The sequence below is a fragment of the Lontra canadensis genome, unplaced genomic scaffold, assembly GCF_010015895.1.
Source record: "Lontra canadensis isolate GAN:19392208 unplaced genomic scaffold, GSC_riverotter_1.0 scaffold6, whole genome shotgun sequence".
Classification (NCBI taxonomy): Eukaryota; Metazoa; Chordata; class Mammalia; order Carnivora; family Mustelidae; genus Lontra; species Lontra canadensis.
Window position 1 is genome coordinate 19140155 of NW_022631000.1, and position 26262 is coordinate 19166416.

The following is a 26262-nucleotide window of genomic DNA, read 5'->3' on the forward strand; positions in this document are numbered from 1 at the left end:
GGCCACCCTTAACTGCACTCCCACCTCTCCACCCCCACTATCTTCACAGACGGGACTTCTGGCAGCCATGTTGGACAGGATCCCAGACACCTCAGGTGAGCACAATGATAGAACTGAGGGGGTAGGGTAAAGAAGATTTTAGTACCACCCCCCTCCCCACCCCCAACCTCCCTCTGTTTTCAACCAGCCTATATAGAATTCTGGAGTATTCTGTGGGTAAACAGCTGACTCATACTGGCATAGCTGTCCAACAGGTTTTGCACAGATAGAACCTGCCAGCACCTTGGCTGGGCCTGCACTTTTTATAGTCTGCTCCTGGCCCTAGGGCATCTCTTTTCCTTTGGCTTGGGATACCCCTTGCAAGTTCTGTACTTAAACACGTGCAACCTGGGAATAGGGGTAGTTAGTGTCTATGGAGCCACTCTTGACCAGAGGAGGTTGGAAGATAACAGCTTCCATGGGGAGTTCTGAGAGACATTCCATGAGGGTTTCCAGAAGGCCCCCGTGAGACTGAGTACTAGCTGCCTGCAGCAGAGGCCAGCATGGCAAAGCACGCTTGTACTGGCTTTTCTTTCTTCCCTGTCCCAATCCTCCCGTTCTGCACCGCCAGATTACATTCCCAATAAACTAGATCTTTGTTTCCAGTTTTGCTTTCTAGATACTCTAGGCTAAGACAAGAGGGATGCTTTTATGGTAGAGACACAATAGTTTTCTATCTAAATTTGTAAAAGTAGAAAGGTAAGTCAATTCAGAGAAAAAAAGGAAATGACAGTAAATATGTTAATATGGCAAACATTGTGACTATGGTAGAGAAGTGTCTGAACTACTGACTTCAGGCTATTAGAAAGTAGCCTTTCCTGGCAAAAATCACAGTGTAAGCTGCCATCTAGCTTAATATTTCTCAGTATTAAGGAAGGCACTGAGATCCCTTTAAATTAAAAGCTGACAGGGAATGATGACATTTGAGGCCCCTGGATATCCCTGGGGTGACAATCATCCTGAAGGAAGAAAATGAAAGAATTAAGGCTTTTCCACTTCATCATTGTGCTTAGGCTCTGACAAGGCCTGCAGTGTGGCAGATACAGGACTTCGCTAGGAAGAATATGGTCTCCAGGCTCAACTCACGCCCTGGCCTCAAAGAATTGCTGACTGCATTTGAGACAAATCTTATGCACAGAATGAGTAGTGGCTTCTCTGACGTGATCTTCTAGGTCTGCTCCCACCCTGGCCCTCCTGGCATAGTGTCCACACTGTTGGGCTTCCCTGCCACCCACAGGATGAGGCTCTTTGGGCTATGGTGCATCTTTAAACTGAGATAACCCCCCAAGGGCACCTGAAGATTTTCAAAGGGTATGCAGGCCCTGGTAATTTCAAGAGAATCTCTTTCCAGATTTTCAGTTTCTTTATGGACTCTTCTGTAAAACTTACCTGCAGCGGGAAAGACCTTGTTTTTCTCTGTATTAGAAGAGAAAGGCTCTGACCTGATTTGAACGTTCTAGAAAGTGAAAAAACTTCAGGGTGCCAAAGAAAGAAACAATTGGAAATACTGGACTTTTAATCAATGCTGCCTTCTTAAATCAAGATAATCTAAGCCCAAGAGAGGGTCTCATGCCCCCCCCCCCAATCTTGTCCACGTTTCTGTAGAGGTACAAATGTGCCATTAGAGGCAGATGTTCTGTAGAGTGGGGTGGCAGGAGTGGCAGCAGCATTTACTGAATAAACGTGGCCTCTTCTACTTCCTGTCTATTGGCAAAGGCACCATCTCTCCCGAGGCAGCCAGAAAGAGCAAAGAGAATATGTGTAAGAGACAGGGAAAGCACCGGCACCTTGCCTCACCCCAGTGACAAGTTTGTGGCAGGGTTCAGTGGGTGGCGGCTCTGTCTATCTTAGATTTGGAATATTCAAGCTCTATAAAGCCTGGCAGGCAAGACTTTTTATGACAGGGGCCCATGTGTTTTCATCTTCTCTGTGAGGACAAAAAAAAAAAAAATGCTCAGTGAGCATTTTCATTCATTTGTGTCTTGGTCTGAGTGTCAGCTGCACATTTTCAATAATGATGAGGAAGGATGTAACAACTTCTACCTTACAGTTGCAGTGACCTTCAGCTTCTCAGTGGAGGAGCTGAAAGTCTCCTCTGGCTCCTTTCCCTGCTTCATTCAAACAGGCTTATAACCTGCACCCAGAATGGGCTGTTAGATCTATGCTTTCAGACCATGGTGTTCCTGAGTAGTGTCATGGTCTGCTCACGCTGGTAGAAACGTCATCAGTGTGAAGAGAGGTCGCCTCTTCCTCTTTAAATTCTGGTTCTCTGAAATGGAAATCACTGAATTCTTCAAGGGAGAAGAGAAGTGAACATTCAGAGTTAACCCTTGTCCAAACTGTCCCTACTGGCCACTGCCCCTCTCCTGCCTGCATTTGGCACTCTGTTCTCCTGCCTGGAAACCTTGAGGGTTCCTTAACTTTCTAGATGCCTTTCCCTGTCTCTTTGCCCATCCTAACATCTTTCCTGAAAGGACCAGACGAAATGTCAATTCCTCAAGAAGCTCTCGTTAACTCTTCTAATCCCCATCTGCTCTTCCCTTTCTCTTTGCTTCTAATGTATGTGCCATTCCTTTGGCATGGCAAGCCAATTCACCTCAAATTTATTGGGTTTGTATTGTGAACCCAGAACTGTGCCATGGGGGACGCAAAGATGAGTAGAATGGGAGAAATAAAAATAAGGTGGAGGGACCCCAAGCAGAAGAAGCGAGAATAACAGAAGAAAGGAGCAGAGCAATTAGCTGAAGGGGAAGATGCACCCCCAGCCCACGCCTCCCCCAGAGCAGCGGCTCATTTCTGTAAGTCACTATTTCCTAACCTTGGATTGGGAGATCCATCCACCAGGAGATTTGGAACCCTTCTTTGGCATACTTCCTGCCAGATGGCCTCGGCCTCTCTGCTGCTCTCAGTCCTCTTGGGATTTCCCACAGGGAGGGAAGCTCAGCGGCCCAGCCCCCAGCGGCCCAGTTCCCCTCCCAGGCTTTGCCATGGGTCTCTGACGCTCAGGCCGACAGCCCTGAGGTAACAGACTTCACTGCTTACCTGCAGGCTCTCAGTGAAGAGAAATACAGCTTCCAGGAAATGCAAAGTAACCACTCCTGTGGTGAAGCCTGGGGTGGGGAACTAAACAGAGAGGGCTTCACAATGGCCGTTGGTTTGGGCAGATTTCTGGTGTCAGGCCCCTAGAGAGTCCCTCAACCTCCCCTGCAGTGGCCCTGAGAAACCAGTCCCAAGCTGGAGGGATTTAGTCTGAGAGCACTGTGAAAGCAATTCACTCTGTCAAATTCTGCCTTCTTCGTGGGTACTTGCTCTCTGCAAAGGTTTCAAATAGATTCCTTCTCACATTTCAATAGCAGCTAAATGTCTGTGCAAGGTCTGCCTTAAATGGTGCTGTTTCTGGGAAGACATGCTGAGAGATGACTTTCCCTTTCCATTCAAGCTAAGCAATGTCTCTTTAATTTTATGAATAGACTTCAACTAAGACTCCCCTGTCCCCCTTTTTGAAGTCTGGTGACCATGACCTTTGGTTTTGACCTTTTGGTTTCCCCCTTCAGTTTATATTACATCGTCAATAAGAAGCAAACGGCGACTATCACTTCACTTTTCAGAAAAATGTCCCACAAGGAGGAAAGAGGATCAGGGGGAGGAAGGAAAGAGAGGGGGAGGAGGAAGACGAAGGAGAAAGGAGGAGGAACGTGAAGGAGGGCGATTACCCCATTTTAGGGGTAGATAAATATCTTGGTGTGTTTAAGTAGTAAATAACACACTACTGTTAAATCTTTAATTCCCACGACCTTTAATTCATTGAAGTTCGCTTTCATAGCACTATACTGTAACATTTTGAAAGCACTAAGATCATTTCTGGCTTCTGCCTATAGTTGGCTCCTTACTGTTTCTCAGGGGACAAGGAAAGTGAAATAGAAAACTGAAAAGAGTGACTTTTCTAAATTTGTTAACGGCTCTGGTGGACAGTTTGGGTGGAGGAGTGGCAGCCAATGGCTGTAGTGACCCTTAATTCCCCACCTAAATCCTAGAACAGGGACTGACAAGGATCCTGGGCAGGTCCCTACCTTCAAGTCTTCCGGACACAGTGTTTGTCACTTCCTTTCTTAAAGGATCGAGCAATAAAACAGCAAGTTTCTTTGAAAGGGGCTCTTTCTAGTTTTGTCCGAAAAAAAATTCTTCCCTAAACACAACTGAACTATCTCCTGCTTTTCTCTAAGCTTACTTTCTCGCATTCAGTCATCCACAGAAATTTAGGGGTGTGGGGGTGGGGGTGTAATTTATGTCTATTACAAGCTCAAAACAAACAGAAACACTTTAGGGCGATAGAGAATTATTACCCAGTTCCTCAAAACCACTCGGACTGTGTGAAAAAAAATCTCAGCTCTGCATTGCTCTTTTCCCTGAGTTACCCATTTAACATCCTTTCCTTATTGCTTGTTACTGCTTATATCTGGATCCATTTTCTACATTTAGTGTGAACCTGAATGTAGTGATGTAAATAAGGGTTTGGGCTCATTTAGAAAAAATCCACACAAATAATTAATTCCTGGCCATGGCATGTCATATTTCCACCCATTACTTCCACAATTTCCACTCCATGGTTCCATGAATATTTTGTTGGTATTTTTACCATCCTGCAGATGCATATTTAGCTAGTTCTTCTGGGCCGAGCAAATGTGCATCATTTGGGGAGAAAAAGCCAACCTAAACTTGCATTTTTGGTTTTCCTTTTTTTTTGGTTTCTCTTATGAGCTGTTTGGGTTATTTTCGGGCTTCTGGCAACTTTAGTTTATCTTTACCTTAATTATGCTTCAAAAATCAGCCCAGGTGTAATTTTCTCTGTCTGCTTTCTCTGATCACTCCAAGCTTGCAATGTTTCTCTCATATTTGCTGATCTCGTATCTTGAACATTTCCTCTTGTCACGTTCTCGTGGCCTAATGTCGTCAAACTCTACCAAGTCTTCTCTATGACGTGATTTTTGCCTCATCTCTGTAACTGCAAGGGGTACCTAGCAATGTACCTGGCACATTTTATATGCTATATTAGTGAGCATTCTCTAAAGAAACGGAACCAATATATACACACGTGGAGAGACAGAGGTTTATTCTAAGGAACTGATTCACTTGATGGTGGAGTTTGGCAAGTTCAAATCTGCAAAGTAGGCCAGCAGGCTGGAGACCCAGGGAGGAGCAGATGCTGCAGCTCAAGTCTGTGGAGGCAGAGTGAATGCCCCTTTTAGAATTTCTATAAAAGAAGAGGAAGAGAGTTTTATTTGAGCCCAAGTTAGGACAGCTGCCTGGGATACAGTCTTCACAAAGAAGAGAGGGAACATTTGGTATAGGGTTTTGTACATTTTTTTAAAAGATTTTATTTATTTATTTGAGAGAAAGAGAGAGAAAGATAGTAAGAGAGAGCAGAAGCTAGGAGGAGAGGGAGAAGCAGGCTCCCCACTGAGCAGGGAGCCTGATGCGGGGCTTAACCCCAGGACCCTGGGATCACATCCTGAGCTGAAGGCAGATGCTTAACTGACTGAGCCACCCAGGCGCCCCAGATATGTACATTTTTACATAAAAAGTTACAGATTATTAGACAAAGAGCACTTCAGAAAGCTGCAGACCTTAAGTTCCTAAAACATGCAGGGCTGAATGACTTTAATCTTATGGGAAGGAGGGAAATCTCTTTCTTGTCTTTTGTGTTCAGGAGACACCTCTGTGGTGATTTTAACGAAGCAGATCTACGATGTGTGCTCTGGGCAGAAATAGAGCCCATGCTTTGAGGGCTTGCTGAATTGATTTGACTTGGTAAATGTTGAAGTATAGCTTCCTTGAGAGCCCAGAAGCAGAGCCCACAAATATAAAAAGTTGAGAACTTCCTTTATCAAGTCTGAGGACAGTCTGCTGGCAGAATTCCTCCTTCCATGGTGGTCAGTCTTCTTTCTTATTAAGACCTTTACTTGAATTGGTCAGGCCTGCTGATATCATGGAAGATCATTGGGTTTCCTTAGTATCTACTGATTTCAATATCCATCTCATCTAAAAAATACCTTCACAGAAACATCTAGAAAAATGTTTGACCAAATATCTGGGTATTACTGCCTTGCCCAAGGTGATGTGCTCACTGAGTCTTCTGAGTTGAATTGATGATCCAGGCTATGTGAGCAGCTGCCTTGGGCTCTTCCAAATTCTCCTATACTAGCTTTTTTCTGTTTTCTTTTAAAAAGCCTCAGCGTGATTTTCTCCCCACTATAAGTCATTTTAACAGATGTTTATTGAACTTCTCTTCCGTGGTATGTTTTCCTTTGAATCTTTCTGTTATTTTGTGTCTGGTAGAGAGTTCAAGGGGCCCTGCCTATTAACCATTTCCTGTTATCTGGTGCATAAGCTTGCTTTCTCTCTCTTTTGTACGTTCTCATGCTTTAATTAGATGTGGTATTATGCTTTTAGGACTGTGAAGTGGCAAAGATTTGTTTAATACCCTGTTTTTCAGTTATCTATGCTTCTTCTGTTTTCTTTCAAATGGAGTAGCTTTGACCTACTTTGGTTGGAGGACAACAGAACCAGGGCCTCATTTTCTTTGTATCAGTATGAAAGGGAATTTACTCCAGAAGCATTATCTTATCTAAGCATTTGCAATCAATTATGTATCACTGTATATAGTATAGTATTAGAAATAGAATATAAAGTTGTATACAAAATGACCCAATTTTTTAAAAAAAAACATGTGCATAAAATAAAGACTGTATACAGTATGAGTGATAAAATGTGAGTGGTTCTGTTTTTCCTGTTTTCTAAAATTTCTTTATACACATAATATATAAGAATTCTGATTATGAAAGATTAAAAGTTTCTCCATACTCCTGGAAAACTCTCCCATTACTCCCTTGAGAGGTAATCATAATCATTAACAACTTGATGTGTACCCTTTCAGTCATTTTACACACACACACACACACACACATAGAGCCCCCCTTTTTTAACCTAAGACCATATATATTCTTCATTCTAAAATTAGATTTTTTTTTTTACCTAACAAAATTATCTCTCAGCTCATTCCATGTAAGCTTGATTATTTTTCCAAACTCTACTGATTTAAATGTCTACCTCATGGTTTTGAATAGTTCCATAATTATGCCATGATTTAGGAGAAGGAAATGCATACTCCCATGTAAACAGATACTGAGGTTGTTTTCAACTTTCTACTATTAGAAACAATTCTGCAAAGGACATTCAGGAACATATATCTTCATGAATATTTGTGGCTATTTTTTTAGGAGAAATTTTTAGAAGCTTTCCCAACATTTCTGCGGGAAGTATGCATTACTTTTATCATTAAACAAAGTAAACATTTTATTTTATTTTATTTTATTTTTTTAAAGATTTTATTTATTCATTTGACAGACAGAGATCATGAGTAGGCAGAGAGGCAGGCAGAGAGAGAGGAAGGGAAGCAGTCTCCCTGCCAAGGAGAGAGTCTAATGCGGGGCTCGATCCCAGGACCGTGGGAACATGACCTGAACCGATGGCAGAGGCTTTAACCCACTGAACCACCCAGGCACCCCACAAGGTAAACATTTTATTAAAAAACATTTTAAAAATATCACGAGGCAGCAGCGTCAAATGAGGTTACATGGCTGGGTCCATGTTATGAGAGACGGTCCTGGGTCAGGGCCTAGCATATACCTGGTACACCGTAGGTATTTAATGTCTGTAAGATATATAAAGCTCACTCCAAGACATTGTTAACAATCTTTATGAAAAGTATCATTATTTCCACCTTATAGATGAAACATCTCAGAGGTCAGGTCTGAGTCCCACAAGTTTGTTTCTCAGGAAAAGCCTCAAAATGCCAAATAATACTGGATTGGTGAGTAATACAATACTTGTAGTACGTCTTCTTCAGTAAAACTGGGGGTGGAGAACTAAATCTTCAACACCTCTGTATTTCCAGCATCTACACTGATGCCTAGCACCAGTAAAATGCCAGGTAAATATTAGTTCTTGGCAGAACAGCATTCACTCTTTCCTTTATGAACGAAATCTTGGTTTTTGTGTAAGACCCCACCTCTCGGGGAAGATGTTCTATCCTTTCAAAGGGGAGCTCATAATCTAACTTGCCTGCCAGTGATTGGTTTAGTAGAGGAGGTGCAGAGAGAGGCTTTCTTAACAGTTTCTTCATTCTTTTTTTTTTAATATTTTATTTATTTATCTGACAGAGATCACAAGTAGGCAGACAGGCAGGCAGAGAGAGAGGAGGAAGCAGGCTCCCCGCGGAGCAGAGAGCCCGATGCGAGGCTCGATCCCAGGACCCTGGGACCATGACCTGAGCCGAAGGCAGAGGCTCCAACCCACTGAGCCACCCAGGCGCCCCAACAGTTTCTTCATTCTTGAACGAATAGACATAGCCTTTCTCATTAGACATTGTCTGTAATTGTAAATGGATTTTGTACCTGTCAGAGAAGTCAGCCCGGGGATAAAGCTAGCACAGTGAGAATAGCAGGGCAGAAAGATGGAAGGAACAGGATCCTTGATGGTAACAAAGAATTAACCCTGGTGATTTCTCATTTCTAAGATATTTTTTTGTAAGCTAATCTAGACATCTCTAGACATTTTGTTATATAAGATAGTAAGTGTCTTTATTATTTAAGCCGGTGAGTGTGGGGAATGGTGAGGGGGGTAGGGAGATGGTAATGGTTATTTGCAGGTATTTGGAGCTAACTGACAAATTGTTCTTTCGGTTTGCATGACCATGTCCTTGATGTCCCAGAAATATTTTCTAATTTTTGACCAAGGAGAAAAAAGTGTCAGTAGGTTAGCCTTAAAAATAAAATAGCCAATTATTTTAGCAGCAAAATGAGTTTATTCAGGAATAGCAGAGGAAATGCAATTTGGGACACGTAAACTCCAGTAAAACATAGTCAAGATCCAGAGAACAAGTGAGAGGGGTCTGCTTTTATGGAGGAATGGAGAAAGCTGGGTGGGGTAGTTTTGAATGAAAGCTTATGGGAGAAGAGCCAGAGATCAGGGTTGTGGCTACTTCTCAGTGGTTGAGATGTGGCAGTTTCTCACTAGCTGGGTTGTTGATGGGCAAAGGGAAAATCTTCACTCCTCCTGCTGTTGTAGTAAAGTAAGCTTCTTCCTGTAAGCGTATATAAAATAAACTGCAATGTGTGGTACATGCATGAGAGCTTCCTTCTTCAGGGCTGCCTGACTCCGTTGTGAACAAAGCCTTCTTTTATTCATTTTCACATTTCCCCTTCTGTTCAAGATGTTTCCTTGAAAACATCACTGATCAGGAGCCAGGTTTTCTGCATTTAGTGGTTTTGTCCTTTGGTGCCAGAAAGGACCTTCCCTGGTTGTCATGACCCATGTCAGAGGCAAAGTGCACAGGCTGGAAAACATCGAGGTCACACCTGAGTAACAAGGAAGGGTAGGAGGGAGAACTCTCAGGCATTTCCCTTCTGAAGTTTATGTATTACCAGGGTTGTAAATAACCAGTGGAGATCATCTCGAAGTGTTCAGTTAGCATCTCCCTATTTGGCATGCTGGTTCTACAAAGACTTGACAGGCAATAGGTACAAAGTTTAAAAATGATTATACAAAATGAAATTAAAAGTAATGTGACAAATCCAGTTTGTGTGATGGCTCTAAACCAGGAGCCCAGATCTAAAGGTAACCAGAGAAAGAGGCCAAAGGATCACGGATCATTACATGAAATTTATTGTAGCCAATGTGCTTGTTCCCTAATTTTGTGCAGTTGGGGGTCTAATACCCCAGAAGAATTTATCCATATAGTACAGGTGGTATTGCCTATTCAAACACCTCCTTGTTCAGCGAGTAAATAACCGAGGGCTATTCAATTATCCAAAACTACTTTAGACAGCAAGTCAAGTGATTAGTTTTGGGCTGCTATTGTCTTGGCTGTGGTTGACTAACTCTCCCAGTATTAGGAAGAAATTCCTGATCATCTCTTCCTCAGCAAACCCAGAGTCCTGTATGCCTCCTAGAAGTTTCTGTTTAAGATGGCCATGGGTGTTTAGTGGAGTAGACCAGTGGTAGGCTTCTGACTTGTTATGAAGAGAAAACAGAATAGTAAATACAGGAAGAGCACATTGCCCTTTTCATCCTCCAGCTGTCAAGACAGTGACCTGCCCCAAGTATAGGGGCCATTATGAAACCTCCTCACATAAAGGAGTTGCCAAGTACTTGACCAGTGAAGTGAGATTCCCAGTCACTATGAAGTTTGAGGGTGGTTACCAAGTAGGTATAATATTTTATAATAGGATTTTTAGCCATAGAAGACACAGTAGCCTGCATACAGGGAAAATCTTCAGTCCAGTGCAAAAACATACAAACCATGACTAAAACATAATTTATCCCTGAGGTGGGAAAAGCTGAATGAAACCCATTTGCTAAACCTCGAATGGCCCATTGGGGAATTTAAAGTGTTCAGGAGCGGTGGTTGTATTTTGTGTTTCTCTAGGCTGTATTTTGGGCAGGTGGGGCAAGAAAATAGGCACTTTCTGCAGTTCTGTCATTATTTCCCCACTAGTCTGGGTTCGTAAGAGTTATGATCTTATCAGTGAACCAATGATTCAATGCATGTACAGTAGTAGTCAGTAATGGGAGTTTTCTGGACTCTGGTAGGACTAGGTTTCTATTTGGGCCAAACCAAATTTCTCTTTTTATTGAACCAACAGCTATGAGGTTTCCAGTTTTGTTTTCCCTTTCCTGGGGCCAATTTTTGAGCATCTCTAGTAAATTTTTCTCGATTATCATTAGGGGAACATTTCTGTGGACCATGACAGAGGCATGATTGTTCATTCTTCTGAGTGCAGTGTTCCTGTAGAAATATCAGTGAGGTGTTTGGAATGCCCAGGGACCTGAAAAATCACCAAAGTGGCAGTAGAAGTATGGCATCTAATAATATGGCTTTTTGAAGGTAAGAACCATTTTAAATTTTATCTTAGTTGGAAGTATGGAAGCCTTGCTGTTTCCATAGCATTCCAAAATCATAAGCTACTCCAAAGGAATAGCTCCTGTCCGTACGGATATGGATCTTTGGCTAAATGCAGGCCTGAGTGAGAGCACACAATTTGGCCTGTTGGGATGAGGTAGCCAAAGGCAAAGGTACCACCTCAAGAACATCAAAGAGGTGCAGCTGTATAGCTCGCACAAAAGGTATCATTTTTACCTTTTAAATAAGAAACATCAGAAAACCATGGAAAGTCGGCATGATAAAGCAGTTTCCTGTAAGTCATTATGGGAATCAGAATGTGGTTTGTCAGTAGTAAGCAGTAGTGAGAGGTTTTGTCCATGGAGGGAGAAGAATCACAGGGTTAAACTTATTGAACTGAGGAAGAATCTGGTAAGTAGCAAGAAGATTTTATAGGAGGTGAGGCAACCAGATGAAAGGTATTGAATAGGGTCAGCATTTAGAAAGGCTTCAATCACATGGAGTGCAAGAATAGTTGTGGGGGGTGGGTGGGAATCTCATGATTATTTCTTCAGTGGCCTTCACTAAAAGGACTGTGGGAGAAATGGTCTGAGACAAGGGAGGGTACCCTTGTACAGTAGGGTCTAGTTATTGACTATGATACACACCCTTTGGGTAAATGTGGTCCCCATGTTTTTGGGTGAGTACCCTAAGAGCATTCCTTTATTTTTAACGTACAAAAAGGAAAAAGAGAAATTGATCATCGCAATATCCACGGGCAGAGGGACTTATTAAGTTTTCCTTTAAGGCTTTATTTATTTTTTTTTCCTTTAAGGCTTTAAAGGCTAAGTCATCTTGATCTTCCTAAATAATATGGTCAAGTTTGTAGTTTTTTAAAGTAAAACATCTATGGGATGGGCTATAAGAGAGAGATTTGGACAATTTCCACAATCAGTAGCTAGCTAATTCCCCCCAAACCCTCATAGTTGGTACCTAGTTTTGAGTTTTGGGAAATTCAAGATGCCATGAACCTTATTTGGATCTAAATGAGGTCCTTATTCCAAAATCTGGTGCCCTAGATAGCAAACCTGAATTTGAACAAAGCACAATTTTTTTTTTAAGAGACTTCATGTCCCTTTAAAGCTAAACGTTTTACCAGATGAATGCTGTTCACCTGTGAAGAGGCTAGGAAAGAGATCAGAGAAGGAAGTCATCTACGTAATGTAATAAGGCACAACCTCCAGGAAATTTTGTATCATCTAGATCAGCCTTTAAGGTTTGTGAGAAGTAAGAAGGGGTTTCAGGAAAACCCTGGGGCATTACTGTTCAGGTGTATTGGTTGTTCTTCCCAAGTAAAGGCAGAGCTATTGGCTGGCCTTATGCACTGGGCAGTATATAAACCAACCAGTTAAAAAATGTGCTTTCAGTGGGGGGTGGAGGCTCATAAATATGGGAATCAGTAAAACAAGGTGGTGAAGGATGATGACACTGTTTATGGCTCAGAAGTCCTGCACAAACCTCTATCTGTAGTCATTCACTAGCATGAATGAGTCAGGAGTCTAAGTGATAGCAAAGTTAACAGGCAGCATAAAGTAAGAGGAAACTAATGGCTAAGAACAACCCTAGTTATTATTCATATTAAAGCCAAGGAAACACCTTTTCCATGGATTCCTGTTGAAAGAGTACTATGTGATATGAACAATATCCTCAACAGACATTTTAAACTGAAAGAGTTATGAGTTTTATAGGAATGCTTATTAAAAACATCCCTCACCAGGGAACTTTGACTACATCCTCAGAGGCTGGCAGTGATTTGATTTCTGTAAACAATTAAAAATCACTTTGGCTAAGGTTGAAGGTGGAGGTGGGGGTTTGCCTGGAAAAGGGCACAAGGGAATACTCTGGAGTAATGAAAATACTCTGTATCTTGATTATGACTACTCAGATATATATATTTATTAAAACTCATGAACAGAACACCAAAGGAGTGCATTTGCATCTCGATTAAAAATAAAAACAAAACTCTCAGGCCAAGTCTGGATAATTATAGCCAGAAAAATAGGCATAGCAAATTAAAATTTTGGACAAGTATATAGAATACTTACATACGGTGATTCTAATTCTTTTCAAGGGTAACATAATTAATTTATCCAAACAAAAATACCGTTAGTTTGTCTTTGCTTTTATTTACTATCAGGATGCAAAAATTCCAAACTGCTACAAAATAAATGATGAGTTAAAATTAACTTATTCCTTACAACCCCCATTAGAAGTAGGTGCTGTTATTTTCCCATTTTATGGGAGGGAGTTCCGACTAAGGCATTGCACTCAGGACCCTTTCCCCAGTATTTGGCCACACCCTGGCTCACGACAACCCACAAAAGCTTGACAGACCAAAGGTCCCCAGGCATCAGCAAAGGGCTACAGGTGAATCATCGTCACTCAGTCCGAGTCCGGTTCTCTAAACCGCGACATTCCGAAATGCTAGAGGCTGCGCAGCGCCGTGGCTAGACCAGGTATCTGGTGACACTCCTCCCGTGGCCCCCCGCAGGGCTCAAAAGGGAACGCCGCTGCGGGGAAAGGATTCAGCCCCCTACCCGTCCTCTTTCCGGCAAACCTGGGCCCCCGAACGCGGCTGCGCGGCTCCGCCCCTTCCCTGTGCGCTCCGCGCGCGGTGAGGTCATTCTGCGCCTCCACACAGCGGAAGCGGCCTTCTCCGCGCACCCTGAACCCGCGGCGCTCGCGCTCACTCCAGAACTGGCCATCAGGTACTTGTACCCGCCTCTCCTCGGCCCTGCCCCCGCGCGTGCCTCCGCCTCCCCCAGAGACCCGTGCGTTCAGCCCCGCGTGCCCCGCGCGCTCGTGTCTACCGGGTGGTGACCAGGCGCCCACCCGCGCAGCCCCCTGCCCAGGTGTGTTTCCTCATCACCACCACCAAAAAAGAAAAATAAGGAGGGGTTGGTGGGGAGGAGGACTGTCGGAAAGCTTCTGCCCAGAGCTTAGTTTTGAAGTTTTGAATTTGAATATATAGTTCGGGGCCAAGAATGTGAACGGTAGAAGAGCAGTTTAAGCAATAATGGTGTTCTGAAAGCGGAAGGCTGAGAGCAGTACGTGTAAATGTTAAAAGAGAATTTCCAAGGAAAGAGATGGTCATCGTCCTCCACCCCTGCTTGCAACTCCCCAAAACACACTTTTGGGTAAAGCCAGAAGGAATGGCAGAATAGAATCTGGGGACATTGGGGGAGGGAGACAGGGGGTTAAAAGTTGGCCCTTAAAAGCCGACTAAGCTGATCTCCGAAGGTCTCAGGAGCCCAAGATGGGAGCCCCCACTCTCCTATTTATAGACGGGAAAATCAAGGTCCAGAGTGGGTGGCTTGTCCACAGTCATACGCCTGATTCTTGGCAGAGCCAGGTGTAGTAGCCCAGAACTCCTGTTCCTAGGCATTGTTTGTAAATAATAAAATATGTAAATAACGTTTTACAAATATCATTTATGAGTCAAGAAACTCAGCAAGGTCAGTAAGTCCTGTTTGGTAAGCTCAGCCTGTCTTCACCATTTACTCTTCTCCAGGTGCTTGCCGGCCTGCCCTCCCTGGCCCACAGAAGTGCAGTCCACCTGCAGCCAGGCGTTTAAAAGTGCCTGGTCCCTGAGAGTGAAGTAGGTGGGTAGATTTGGGGTAGATGGTGGAGGGCTTTGAACATGAATGCTGCAGTCAATAGGGCAAGATGAATATTGGAAATGCACATATGGTACCTTGCTCACCAGGGATTAGATTTGTCGAGGGAATATTAGGTGAGATCCCAAGACTCTAGAAGCCAAATCATTAAACAGAAAGACAAAATTAAAATACTGCTGTTGAAAGGAAAGTTGTGGGGAGAAAGATTCTAGTTCAATAACAGAAAAATCTTTCCCCCTAGTTGAGTATGAATGAAAATGGTGCTTACTATGTGTTAAGCACTGTTGTAAGAGCTTTACAAAAATTTATTTATTTACTTCTCACAGCAAACCAATGAGGTTGTTACTATTTTGTCACCATTTTAGAGATGTAGAGGCTGAGGTGCAAAGAGGTTGCCCAAGGTAAGTAGATCTGTGCTGAGAAGGAGTGGCCTGGAATCAGAAGATTTGGGTCTCAGTGCCTCCATCACTGGGTGTGTGAATTTACCCTCTCTGAGCTTCAGTTTTCTTATCTGCAAAATGCATATTGTCGTCCTGGCCTACTACTGAGATACAAAGAGCAGGTACTTTACAAACTGCATTGCGACGCCAATGGAACGCACTACTATTTAATAAAGGAGGGATATACTTCCCAGGCCATAGCCCAGTGAAAAAGAGAAAATGACAAGCTTGGTTTGACTTGTAGAATTTAAGAGCCTTGCCACTCACAGAGAGGCAAAGATGGAGTCATAGTTAAAATCGTTGGCTGTGGAACCCTGTGACCCAGCAATTGCACGACTGGGTATTTACCCCAAAGATACCCAAAGATGTAGTGAAATGAAGGGCCATGTGCACCCCAGTGTTCATAGCAGCAATGTCCACAATAGCCAAACTCTGGAAAGAGCCCAGATGCCCTTCAACAGACGAATAGATAAAGAAGATATGGTCCAGATATACAATGGAATATTACTCAGCCATCAGAAAGGATGAATACCCAACTTTTGCATCAACATGGATGGGACTGGAGGAGATTATGCTGAGTGAAGGAAGTCAAGCAGAGAGAGTCAATTATCATGTGGTTTCACTTATTTGTGAACATAAGGAATAGCATGGAGGACATTAGGAAAAGGAAGGGAAAACAAAGCGGGAATCGGAGGGGAGGATGAACCATGAGAGACTATAGACTCCGAGAAGAAAACTGAAGGTTTTAGAGGGGAGGGCAGTGGGGGGTTGTGTTAGCCCAGTGATGGGTTTTAAGGAGCGTATGTATTGCATGGAGCACTGAGTTTTATATGCAAACGGTGAATCATGGAACACTACATCAAAAACTAACAATGTACTATACGATGACTAACGTAACATAATAAAAAATTTTAAAAAGTTTTTTAATTTTTTAAAAATTAAATCGTTGGCTGTGAAGTCAGATGGACCTAAGCTGTAATCCCAGCCCTGCCACTTACTACCTCTGTGACCTAAGACAAGGCACATAACGTTTCTCATACTGCATTCTCTTGGTGATCCTCAATGTACTCACCTCTAAAATGGGTCTAATACATTGCTTATAGAGCAGTTGTTAGAATTGAATGAGATGCACTTAATACAATGCCTACAGGTAGCGAGTGCTCAATAACATGTAGATAGGGCCATTATTTTTTTGATTCTTCTTTTCCTCATCTTCTGTGTATCTTAATATTCCCATAGGGACAGCCTCACCATGTGTGAGGGACTGATGGAGAGGTATGTGGCTGCCATGTTGCTGAGTGCAGCTGGAGATGCTTTGGGGTACTTCAACGGGAAGTGGGAGTTTCTCCGGGATGGGGAAAAGATTCACCGGCAGCTGGCCCAGCTTGGTGGTTTGGACGCCATAGATGTGGAGAGGTGGAGAGTCAGCGATGACACGGTGATGCACCTGGCCACCGCAGATGCTCTTGTGGAAGCCGGCAAGGTCTTGGATTTGGCTCACCTGTATTCCCTACTTGCTAAGCATTACCAAGACTGCATGGAAGACATGGATGGCCGAGCACCAGGTAAGTGCAGCCAGTGGAGGTCATGGGCAGGTGGAGGAGAATTCAGCAGGCCCAAGGCATTCATTAAAAATGTTAACTGAGATTTCAATATCAAGGAGATGGTTGTTTTTTTGTAGTTGTGATAAAAATAGAAACAACCTAAATGTTCTCTGATTTATTTAATTATGGTGATACATTCATAGCTATTTAAAATTATGCAAATAAATATTGACTGATAAAAAAAGATACATATTAAGTAAAAAAATGAGGCTTACAAAATACATAGGGCACGCAAAGGCACATAGTTGCTCTGAACCCGTTGCTCCTTTTCCCAGCCTGGTATTCCATCTGTCAGCCTCTTTCTGGCATTCAGGATCTCCCGTGGTCAGGTTTTCCTTGGGTTCTCTAAGGGCTTGGGTTCGGAGTCTGATGGTTTTGATGGAGTCACTAGCTAGCTGGTGAAGTGATTTTTGAGCAAGGTTCTTAAGCTCTGAGCCTGAGCTTAGTCATTTAAGAAAAGTCTTGTATGTTAAGCCTACCTTTTTGAGTTACTGTGATGTCTCAGTAATAACTGATAGAGATTCCAAGACTATGAATCTGGTTCTTATGTCATCAGTCTTCTCATGCTAGAGATTATATAGGAAGTTAGGAAAAGTGTTGGCTTGGGGTTTGGAGTCAGGAGTCATTCATCATATTTGGGGGGCTTTACCTTTCCATCAGAGAAACTTAGGGACCGAACTTGGTTCTTTCCTCCTATAGAGGCCTTTGCTTCTGTTACACTGAGCCTTTGCTCTCCCTGACTCTTTCCAGGGGGTGCTTCAGTGCAGAATGCCTTGCTGCTGAAGCCGGATGAGGCCAATGGCTGGAGGATTCCCTTTAACAGCCATGAGGGTGGCTGCGGGGCGGCTATGCGTGCCATGTGCATTGGCCTCCGGTTCCCTCACCGCAGCCAGCTGGACACGCTGATCCAGGTGAGCATCGAGAGCGGCAGGATGACCCACCACCACCCTACAGGCTACCTGGGAGCTCTTGTTTCTGCTCTTTTTACAGCCTATGCTGTGAATGGCAAGCCTCCCAGGCAATGGGGAAAAGAACTGATGGAGGTGCTACCAGAAGCTAAAAAGTACATTATCCAATCAGGCTACTTTTTGGAGAAGAACCTTCAACACTGGTAAGTTGGTAGGTGCATGCTCCTGCTGGGAAATGAATCCGGGGGGCACCTGAGTGGCTCATTTGGTTAAATGTCTGCCTTTGGTTCAGCTCGTGGTCTCAGGGTCCTGGGACTGAGCCCCACATAGGGTTCCTTGCTCAGTGGGGAGCCTGCTTCTCCCTCTCCTTCTGCCCCCGCCCCCATGCTCTCTTTCTCATGTGCTCTATCTAAAATAAATAAAATCTTAAAAAAAAAAAAGACTGAATCTGAGTGTACATATGCATGCACATGGGCGCTTAGAATTCATAGATCAAAGCAACCATCCTGGTTTTCACCATCCATTTTTGTTATCTGCTGCATCCAGCACTGCCCCTCCCCCTGCCACCTGCTGAAGGGTTTCAAGTTCAGTGGCAGAAATGGTTGCCACCATGTAGCCAGTGAAGACCTCAATGAGTAGTACACCTGCAGGGCTTCCCTGTTGTGTAGGGATCCTGTTCTGTATTCCAGCCTTCTATGGTTTTGTGGTTATCCTATACTGCTAAGTTCATGCTACTATGAACTTTGCTGCTTATTTCCTAAAACCCATTTCTTCAGAGTTGTCATGACACACAGTGTTTTGAAATCCTTGGTTACAGTGCCCAAGAGATAGGTTTTCTCACTAGCTAGTTATAAGTGGTAAAGCCACAGTTTCCCTTTTTGGTGAGTTGGCGTCACATCACCTTTCTTGGAATAAAGAGGTCCAGAAGCTTTCTACTGAAATCACCTGTGGTCGTGATGTTCCAAAGTTCTATCTTGAAAAAAAACGATGTAAGTATATAAGGAGATGATGTGTTAATTAGGCTGACTAGAGTAACCTTTTTACTATGTATCTATTACATCATCTTTTAAAATAATTTTAATTTTAAAATAATTTTAATAATTTTTAAAAAATAATAAATGAAGGGGTGCCGGGGGGCTCAGTTGTTTGAACTTCCAACTGTTGGTCTCAGTTTCTGTCTTGATTTCAGGGTTGTGAATTCAGGACCCACACACTGGGCTCCACAGTGGGCATAGAGTCTATTAAAAAAAAAAGCGGTGCCTGGGTGGCTCAGTGGGTTAAAGCCTCTGCCTTCGGCTCAGGTCGTGATCCCAGAATCCTGGGATCGAGCCCCACATCAGGCTCTCTGCTCAGCAAGGAATCTGCTTCCCTCTCTCTCTCTGCTTGCCTCTGCCTACTTGTGATCTCTGTCTGTCAAATAAATAAATAAAATCTTAAAAAAAAAAAAGAGAAGAAAGAAAAAAAAGCAAGTTTTCATCTTTGGAAGGTGATATTTGATACTATTCTCAATTCAGGAAAAATAGACCTTCATTTCTCACCTTTAACTTCCTGTTTTATTTAGCAGCAGTTATTGGTGCCTTTTTATATTAATCCTTGGCAAAAATTTATTGAACAAATGGCACTTAGAGATTTTGAGTTTTTAATACAATTTCGATATTAGCACAAGAAGTTGAAGTCATCTTGGAATTCTCCCTGTTCCCACATCTATTTGGTACCTCTCAAATTTATTGTTTCAATTGACTATAGAATTTTTCCTTCCTACAGGTCCTACTTTCAAGACCAATGGGAAAAATACCTAAAACTTAGAGGGATTTTGGATGGCAAGTCAGCCCCTATCTTCCCCAAGCCCTTTGATGTCAAGGAGAGGGATCAGTTCTATACTTCCGTAAGCTACTCTGGCTGGGGTGGCAGCAGTGGCCACGACGCCCCCATGATTGCCTACGATGCCATCTTGGCTGCGGGAGACTCCTGGAAGGAGCTTGCCCACCGAGCCTTTTTCCACGGGGGAGACAGCGATTCTACTGCTACTATTGCTGGCTGCTGGTGGGGAGTTATGTATGGTCTGAAAGGAGTGAGCCCCTCCAACTATGAGAAACTGGAATACAGAAACCGGCTGGAGAAGACAGCCAGGGCTTTGTATGCTCTGGGCTCAAAGGAGGACACTGTAATTGCCCTTTAGTGAGATGTGATGTTATCTCTTGTTTTTTTCCCTCTTGTGTGGTCCAGTTTCTTTTCACTTTTTCCCAGGTCAAGAGTTTTAACCTTATACTCCAGGAGTTTTGAGATGACATGTCCCTTAAGCACCTGAAGCTCATTTTTCCAAACTCACCCTATCCCCCCAAATCTGTCCCTCTTTCTATCCTAAAGAATCCTTATCTCCATTGACAGAGTCAGTGTGTCCCCAAGGTAGAAGTCTTCAAGCCTCACACTTGAGTCTTCATGTTCATCATCTAAACTTTGACTAAGTTTTTTCTGTTTGTTTCAGGTTGACCCAAAGGTGGACTCTCAGACAAGGATTTAAATATAAGTCATTTACTGGGGAGGTGACTCCAGGAAGTGATGAGAATGGGGAATTGAGACAAGGAGGGCAGGGAGGCCAGTACAATGTACATTACTGAGCACGTTACCACTGAGGGCAGTGGGAGTTAGTCCATCTGGGTTCTCGGGGTAAGCCATGGCTCAGAGGAGTTCCAGCTGAGGAGCAAGCAAACTAAGGTGTTTATTCATCTGACAGTGGTTGAGGACCTCTCCTAGGGATGCTCACTCCCTGGCACTTCTCATCCGGCCTCTTGTGCAAGCCACACCCAGCTGTCTTTAGGCAAAGACCAGGTGCTTGCAGCAGCATACAGTGCATCAGAGCAGTGAGGGTGATAATGTGGGGTTCCAACAGCATCTCTGCCAGGTAGTTCTACCTCAGTATCCTTCACATCTACTACCTCTCTTACCTTTCTGCACCATCCATCTCTCAGCTGGATTTCACAGTCCAGGCTACTCAGGTATGGGAGGTGCCACTCCTAGGCGTGCTCTGTACGTCACTGGCCGTGACACTTCACGTGTTGCTGGTTTCGTTGTCCATCTGCTTGTCTTTATTCTCCAGACACAACCTAGCACAGTGTCTGCGAACATGGGAGGTACTAAATTCGTATATTTGAAGTGGATGTTGTTAATTAACCTGCCTGGTGCCTTAACTCCATTCTTGACTCCCTCCTTGCCCTCCAGAGTTCTCTTTACAAATAACAGATCAGTCATGCTGAACTTCTACTCACAGTCCAGTGAATGTGCACCCCCTTTCCTCATTTCTTGATGCTCTTCCCTCTCCTTTTTCACCTGGTAGATTCTTACTCATCCCTCAAGCCCCAGCTCAGGTAGAACCTTCTAGGTGAAACCTGGTCTAATTGTTCAGGGACTGGGCCACTTTCTTCTCTTATGCCCACAGCCCTCTGTCTCTCTCAGACCACACTGATCCTGTTGTGTGGTCGTTGGGTGTCTTCTGAGGACAATCTCAGATTCCTTGTGAGGAATTGTTCTCTTTGTGGCCTCCCTGCCTGGCCCACGAGATACATTCAGTAAACATTACTTTGGAAATTCATCCAATTGTGTGGATGTGAATGCTTTCAACATGCAGTTCCACATCTGTTCCAGACACCTGCTACTTCACAGTTGCTGGGAGTGTCGTGTGATGCGCTGGGAGAAATGGCGAGTCTGATGCTTTAATCAAGCCCGTGTACTGGCTTGTGTGAGACAAAGCTCTTGGCTCCATATTTGCAGCAGGACTCCGGAAGAGGCATGGGATTTATAAGTCTTATATACATATAGGGAGAAGGGAATTCCAAAGTTAATTTTCTGGCTCAAAAAACTCTCATATTTGTTTAAATATTTCAGAAAACAAGCATGTTTTAAATATTATGAGTATGAAAACAGATTGTTCAGTAAGAAAACCAACTGGAATTGTTGACTTTCAAGGGTGCTTATCTACAGGTCACAAAGCAATGTACTAACTTCTTAAATTCCCACATCTTAAAAGACTCCTTTGTATAAATATTCTGACGTCAGTTTGAGAATCATAGAAAATACACGGTATGTACATTTTTACACAAGGTTCCCGAGCAGATTAGGTTGGAGACCCTCGCGACTGCTTTTCATTTCCCACTTGATAAGATCTCACTTTATAGCACAGAACAGTGGGTGTTTTTCTGCAGATGTAAGAAAAGAGGAAACATTTCTCCTTTGTCTCTCTCAGGTTTCTTTTTCTCAGTAGTTGGGAGCCTGCACTTTGAAGGTGGAACACTAGAATTCTCTCAGCACTAACCAAAAAGCAGACCTGGGATGCTTAAATCCTACAGTATAGAAAAGAGCAGGGGAGAATTTTAACAAGTGAAATCTGAGGCATGACCTGTTTTACTTCTGTACCCGGTTTGGTAAATTTTCTGAATTTAGTGAGTAAAACATGAAATGATTTTATTTTTCCTCCATTACTGCCTTCAGTATACCGTGTTGAAGCTGCTTTTCCTGTCCCTTTGCAGATCACATAGTTTTTGGTCTTTTGATGGGGGGTGGGGAGCATATTAAAAACTCAACCCAGTTGATCCCAGTACAGTATTTTTTAAAAAGTTCAGCTTTATTGAAGCATAATTGATATAAGATTATAAGGTATTTGAAGTACATTGTGGTGATTTGATGTACATATACATTGTGACTAGACTCCCCCCATCTAGTTAATGACCATATCCATCACTGCACACATTTATCTTTGGGGAGGGGGTGAGAACATTTAAGTTCTACTCTCAGCAAGTTTCAATTCTACAGTATAGTGTTAGCAACTGTTGTCACCCTGTTATACCTCAGATCCTCAGACCTCATTCATCTTCATTTTTTACCAATCTCTCCTGTTCCCCCACCTCCCAGCCCCTGACAACCACTTTCCTACTTTGTTTCCTTGAGTTTGACCTTTTTTTTTTTTTTTTTTTTTTTTTGAGATTCCACATGTAAGTGAGATACCATGCAGTATTTGTCTTTTTTTCCGTCTGGCTGTTTCACTTAGCATAATGCCTTAAAGTCCATTCCTGTTGTCGCAAATGGCTGGATTTCCTTCTTTCGCAGGGCTGGATGATATTCCATTGTATGTATGTATGTATTATGTATATATCACACCTTTATCCATTCATCTGTTGACACTTAGGTTGTTTCCTTTCTTGGCTATTGTGGATAGTGCTGCAGTGAACACAGAAGTGCAGACCCTTTGAGACCCTGTTTTCATTTCCTTTGGATTTTTTTTTTTTTTTTTAGATTTCATTTATTTGAGAGAGCATGCACAAGTGGGGGAAGGGGTAGAGGGACAAGCAGACTCCCTCCCAAGAGCAGGGAGACTGGCACGGGGCTCCATCCCAGCACCCTCACACCATGACCTGAGCAGAAGGCAGATGCCTAATTGACTGAGCCGCCCAGGTGCCTCTGATTTCCTTTGGATTTATACCCAGAAGTGGAATGGAATCCCAGTCCAGTTTTATCAGTTCTACAACTTTGGGGTCATGCCCTCCTCCCTCCACCCCACTGTCAGTCCTGGGCCCAAAGAACTTAGAGGAGAAATGGGGACATTCCTTCCCTCCCTCTTCTAGGCTCCTCGCTCCTCTCAAGTGTTGTCCTGAGATCTTTCTCACTAGTGGAGCACTGGTAAGAAAGGCTCAAGGCTGCTGTCTTCTGGGGAGTCCACTCAGCCCAGGGGAAACTTGTCCTTCCTGCTTACATCCAGCAGTGGGAGTGCAGGCTTCCCACCTGCTGCTGTCTCACATTTCCACCCATCCCTCTCAGAGAGGTGCTGGTGTAACCTTGATGTGGTCACCTTCAGTCTCAGTGGGTAGGCCCTCCCTCACAAGCTTGTGGAGGATCAGAAAGAGTACCACCTCTCCTCCCCTTTTAAGAAGGTAAGGGGGAACCCCCGCCAAATGCTGACACTCTTTTTCATTTGAATCACTATAGTTTTCAGCTGGGGGAGGTGGGTGCTACTGCCAAATGCTGACACTCTTTTTTTCATTTGAATCACTATAGTTTTCAGCACAACTTCAAAAAGAGTTCAGATTTTCAGCCTCCTTATTTTTCTCAAACCTCAAAATCTCTTCAGACTACTCTCAACTGGCAACCTTGCTTGCTATCTCTCTGAGACAAAAGGAGCAAACAGAAGAGAACATTTGCACACTCCCCTCACTACCTCTGCCCATCCACCTACATTGACTCATAGTCTCCACCTTTGCTCCTGACTATGAGTGCTAGTGTGTGTGTGTGTGTGTGTGTGTGTGTGTGTGTGTAGAAGGAGGAAGGATGAGAATGAACAGATGAAAGAGCTAATAAACTTAATTATATGCATGTGTGTGTGGTTTTTTTTTTTAAGATTTTATCTATTTGTCAGAGAGAGGGAGAGAGCCCAAGCAGGGGGAGCAGCAGGAAGAGGGAGAAACAAACTTCCCCCTGAGCAAGGAGTTCCGTGGGGCTTAATCCCAGGATCCCAGAACACTGGTATCATGACCTGAGCTGAAGGCAGACGCTTAACCAACTGAGCCACCCAGGTATCTTTATATGCATGTTAAAGTAAATTAAAAATCTGATGCACAAAAGAATTTATCATGCTTATTAAGTTAATACATGTGTACTAAAACAGAATAGATCATGTGAATGTTACAGGATTAATGATATGTTTTCAACCCACTATATGACCGTGCTTCATTTGCTTTCTTTGTTATCGAAGATTGCTAGATGTTATCTTGAAGTCTTGGCAATATTTTTTTAAGATGTGAAAAATTAGCACTGGGCTCATTCCCCCTTCTCCAAGCTTCTTCAGACACCATACTCTCCATTTACTCCTCTCTACCTCTCCAGACTAAACATGCATCTTTTTTTAGACAGCCACAGAGCTACTGAGAGAGTGGGGAAAGGGATGGAAATCCTGATGATTTCATATCCAGCCAGCCTACTGAATCAGCTCCTCAAGGAATGGCTGCTGAGGTCTGGTTAGGAATCTAGGGATCATCCATATAGGGCATAGTGGGGAGACTTGCCATCAGTTTTCATCCTTAGGGTTTGGTGGTTGAGAGAAGTGACACCTAGGTGTAGGGTAGACTCTTTCCATTTGGAGAAGGAAAAAGAGAAGAAGAAAGAGCTACCCTGTGTCAGGTAGTTCACCACAACCCATTGACAGGTGAAGAAATTGGGCTCTGAGAAGCCGCCATCTGTCCAAGGTCACACATCTAGGTGAGAAGGAGCTGGGGTTTTCAGTCTCTTTCAGTGTCTTCAGTCCTGTCATACTACAAGTGTTAGCTGTAGTTAGAATGTTTCCTTAGGCAAGGCCAAAATGAAACCCCAAGAGTTATATGGTGATGGCAGAAGCCTGTGCCCTCTGTTCACCTTCCCACAACCATGAGGTGAAGGCAGGACTTCAAATGTGGATGTGGGTGCAGGAGTAGGGAGGGACAGAATGGAGTCCAGGTCAGACGGTGAAATAGACAGAATCTTCACTCTCCTCTCAACATCACTTCCCTCCTCAGAGAGCCTCCTCTTCTCACACCAAAGACACCCCACCTGATGCCTGGGCCGCGATTAGGACTTCCTCCACACTGTGCTTGGTTACACCAGTTCCATGTAAGGTTCCTACTTCACCTTTAGTTTTTCTGTGTCATCATCTGTACAGGCAGAGTGGTCTTGGGCAAGTGTCTGCTCTCAGGGTCTCTGGGCTTGGTGCCCATGGACTTTCAAATCTAACATCCAAAGAACATGAGTCAAAAATGAGATTGTCTGAAGATTGGGACAGTGTCCAATAAAGAACCCTATGGTTTCTCCTGAGCTACAGAGCTGTGGATAGAGGTTTGTGCTTTGAATAGAGGGCCATGCTTCAAACCAGTGTTCCCCATCATTTTGGATGGTATAATAGCAACCATCTCCCATTGCTAATGCCAGCAGGCAGAGGTCACACAGTCTGCTTGTCAGACCACTTCAGGGGCTAGTCCTGTCTTCTCTTTAATGCAAATTGTCCGACTAAAGTCCATTTGTGAAACCTTATTTAAATGAAAACCTGAAAAACATGTAAGCACGGGTGGTAGGGGGACATGGCAAGAATAGAGGAGGTGACACTGAATGAGTGAAATTGGGAAAGGTGACTTTCAGCAAACAGATGAATCTCCAGCAGGATGATGTCTACTGGAGACTGCTCTAGTGATGGTGACATTTTGGGATGAGATGTGCTTTCAGGTGTCCCTGACTTTACACCAGCCCTGAATCCAGGAAACTGGGAGGAAGGCACCCTCCAAGGACATGCATTTTTTCCCTCTTTCAGGAACACGGTAAGTAAACCTAAGAAAAAGCACAATCTGTGCTGTTTTGCAGAAAGACCTGCCTCTGCTCCTGGGCATGATAGTTACCCTTCCGGGCCTGAGGTTGTTGAGGCCTAATGTACTTCAGAGTCAATAATGGCTACCTTGAAGGCTGTGGTGAGGATGAGACTAGATGTGAGATAATAGAAAATATGTATCTTGGTCTCTGCCCTTGGTTCCTGTCCCAAAGCTCCCGAAACCCCGGTAATTTCCTACATTATAAGATTGCTAGGAGCATCTTTAGTTCTAATAGTTGGTTTTTGGCCTCAGTTCCTGACACAGGGCTCCTGAAATGCTT

General features: G+C 43.6%; 2 protein-coding genes across 6 annotated transcripts in view; one reads left to right on the top strand and one right to left on the bottom strand.

The window, feature by feature from the left end:
• CD80 (CD80 molecule) overlaps nt 1-2986 on the bottom strand; it is a 44003-nt gene extending 41017 nt beyond the window's left edge. For both annotated transcript variants that reach the window (XM_032852303.1, XM_032852301.1), the window contains exon 1: nt 2858-2986. The gene's annotated coding sequence lies outside the window, so the exon portion shown is untranslated. The remainder of the gene's footprint in view (nt 1-2857) is intronic.
• ADPRH (ADP-ribosylarginine hydrolase) lies at nt 5-21048 on the top strand. Of its 4 annotated transcripts, none has more exons than XM_032852298.1 (5): nt 5-95; nt 14550-14644; nt 16335-16660; nt 17450-17810; nt 19372-21048. In XM_032852298.1, exons 3-5 carry the CDS (start codon nt 16348-16350, stop codon nt 19784-19786), a joined length of 1089 nt encoding a protein of 362 aa, XP_032708189.1. In that variant the 5' UTR covers nt 5-95; nt 14550-14644; nt 16335-16347; the 3' UTR covers nt 19787-21048. The 4 variants fall into 4 exon arrangements, with proteins under 4 accessions (XP_032708189.1, XP_032708188.1, XP_032708190.1 ...); XM_032852297.1 differs by having other exon boundaries at nt 14550-14640; XM_032852299.1 differs by having other exon boundaries at nt 14550-14636.
• Nucleotides 21049-26262: the final 5214 nt, after the last annotated feature.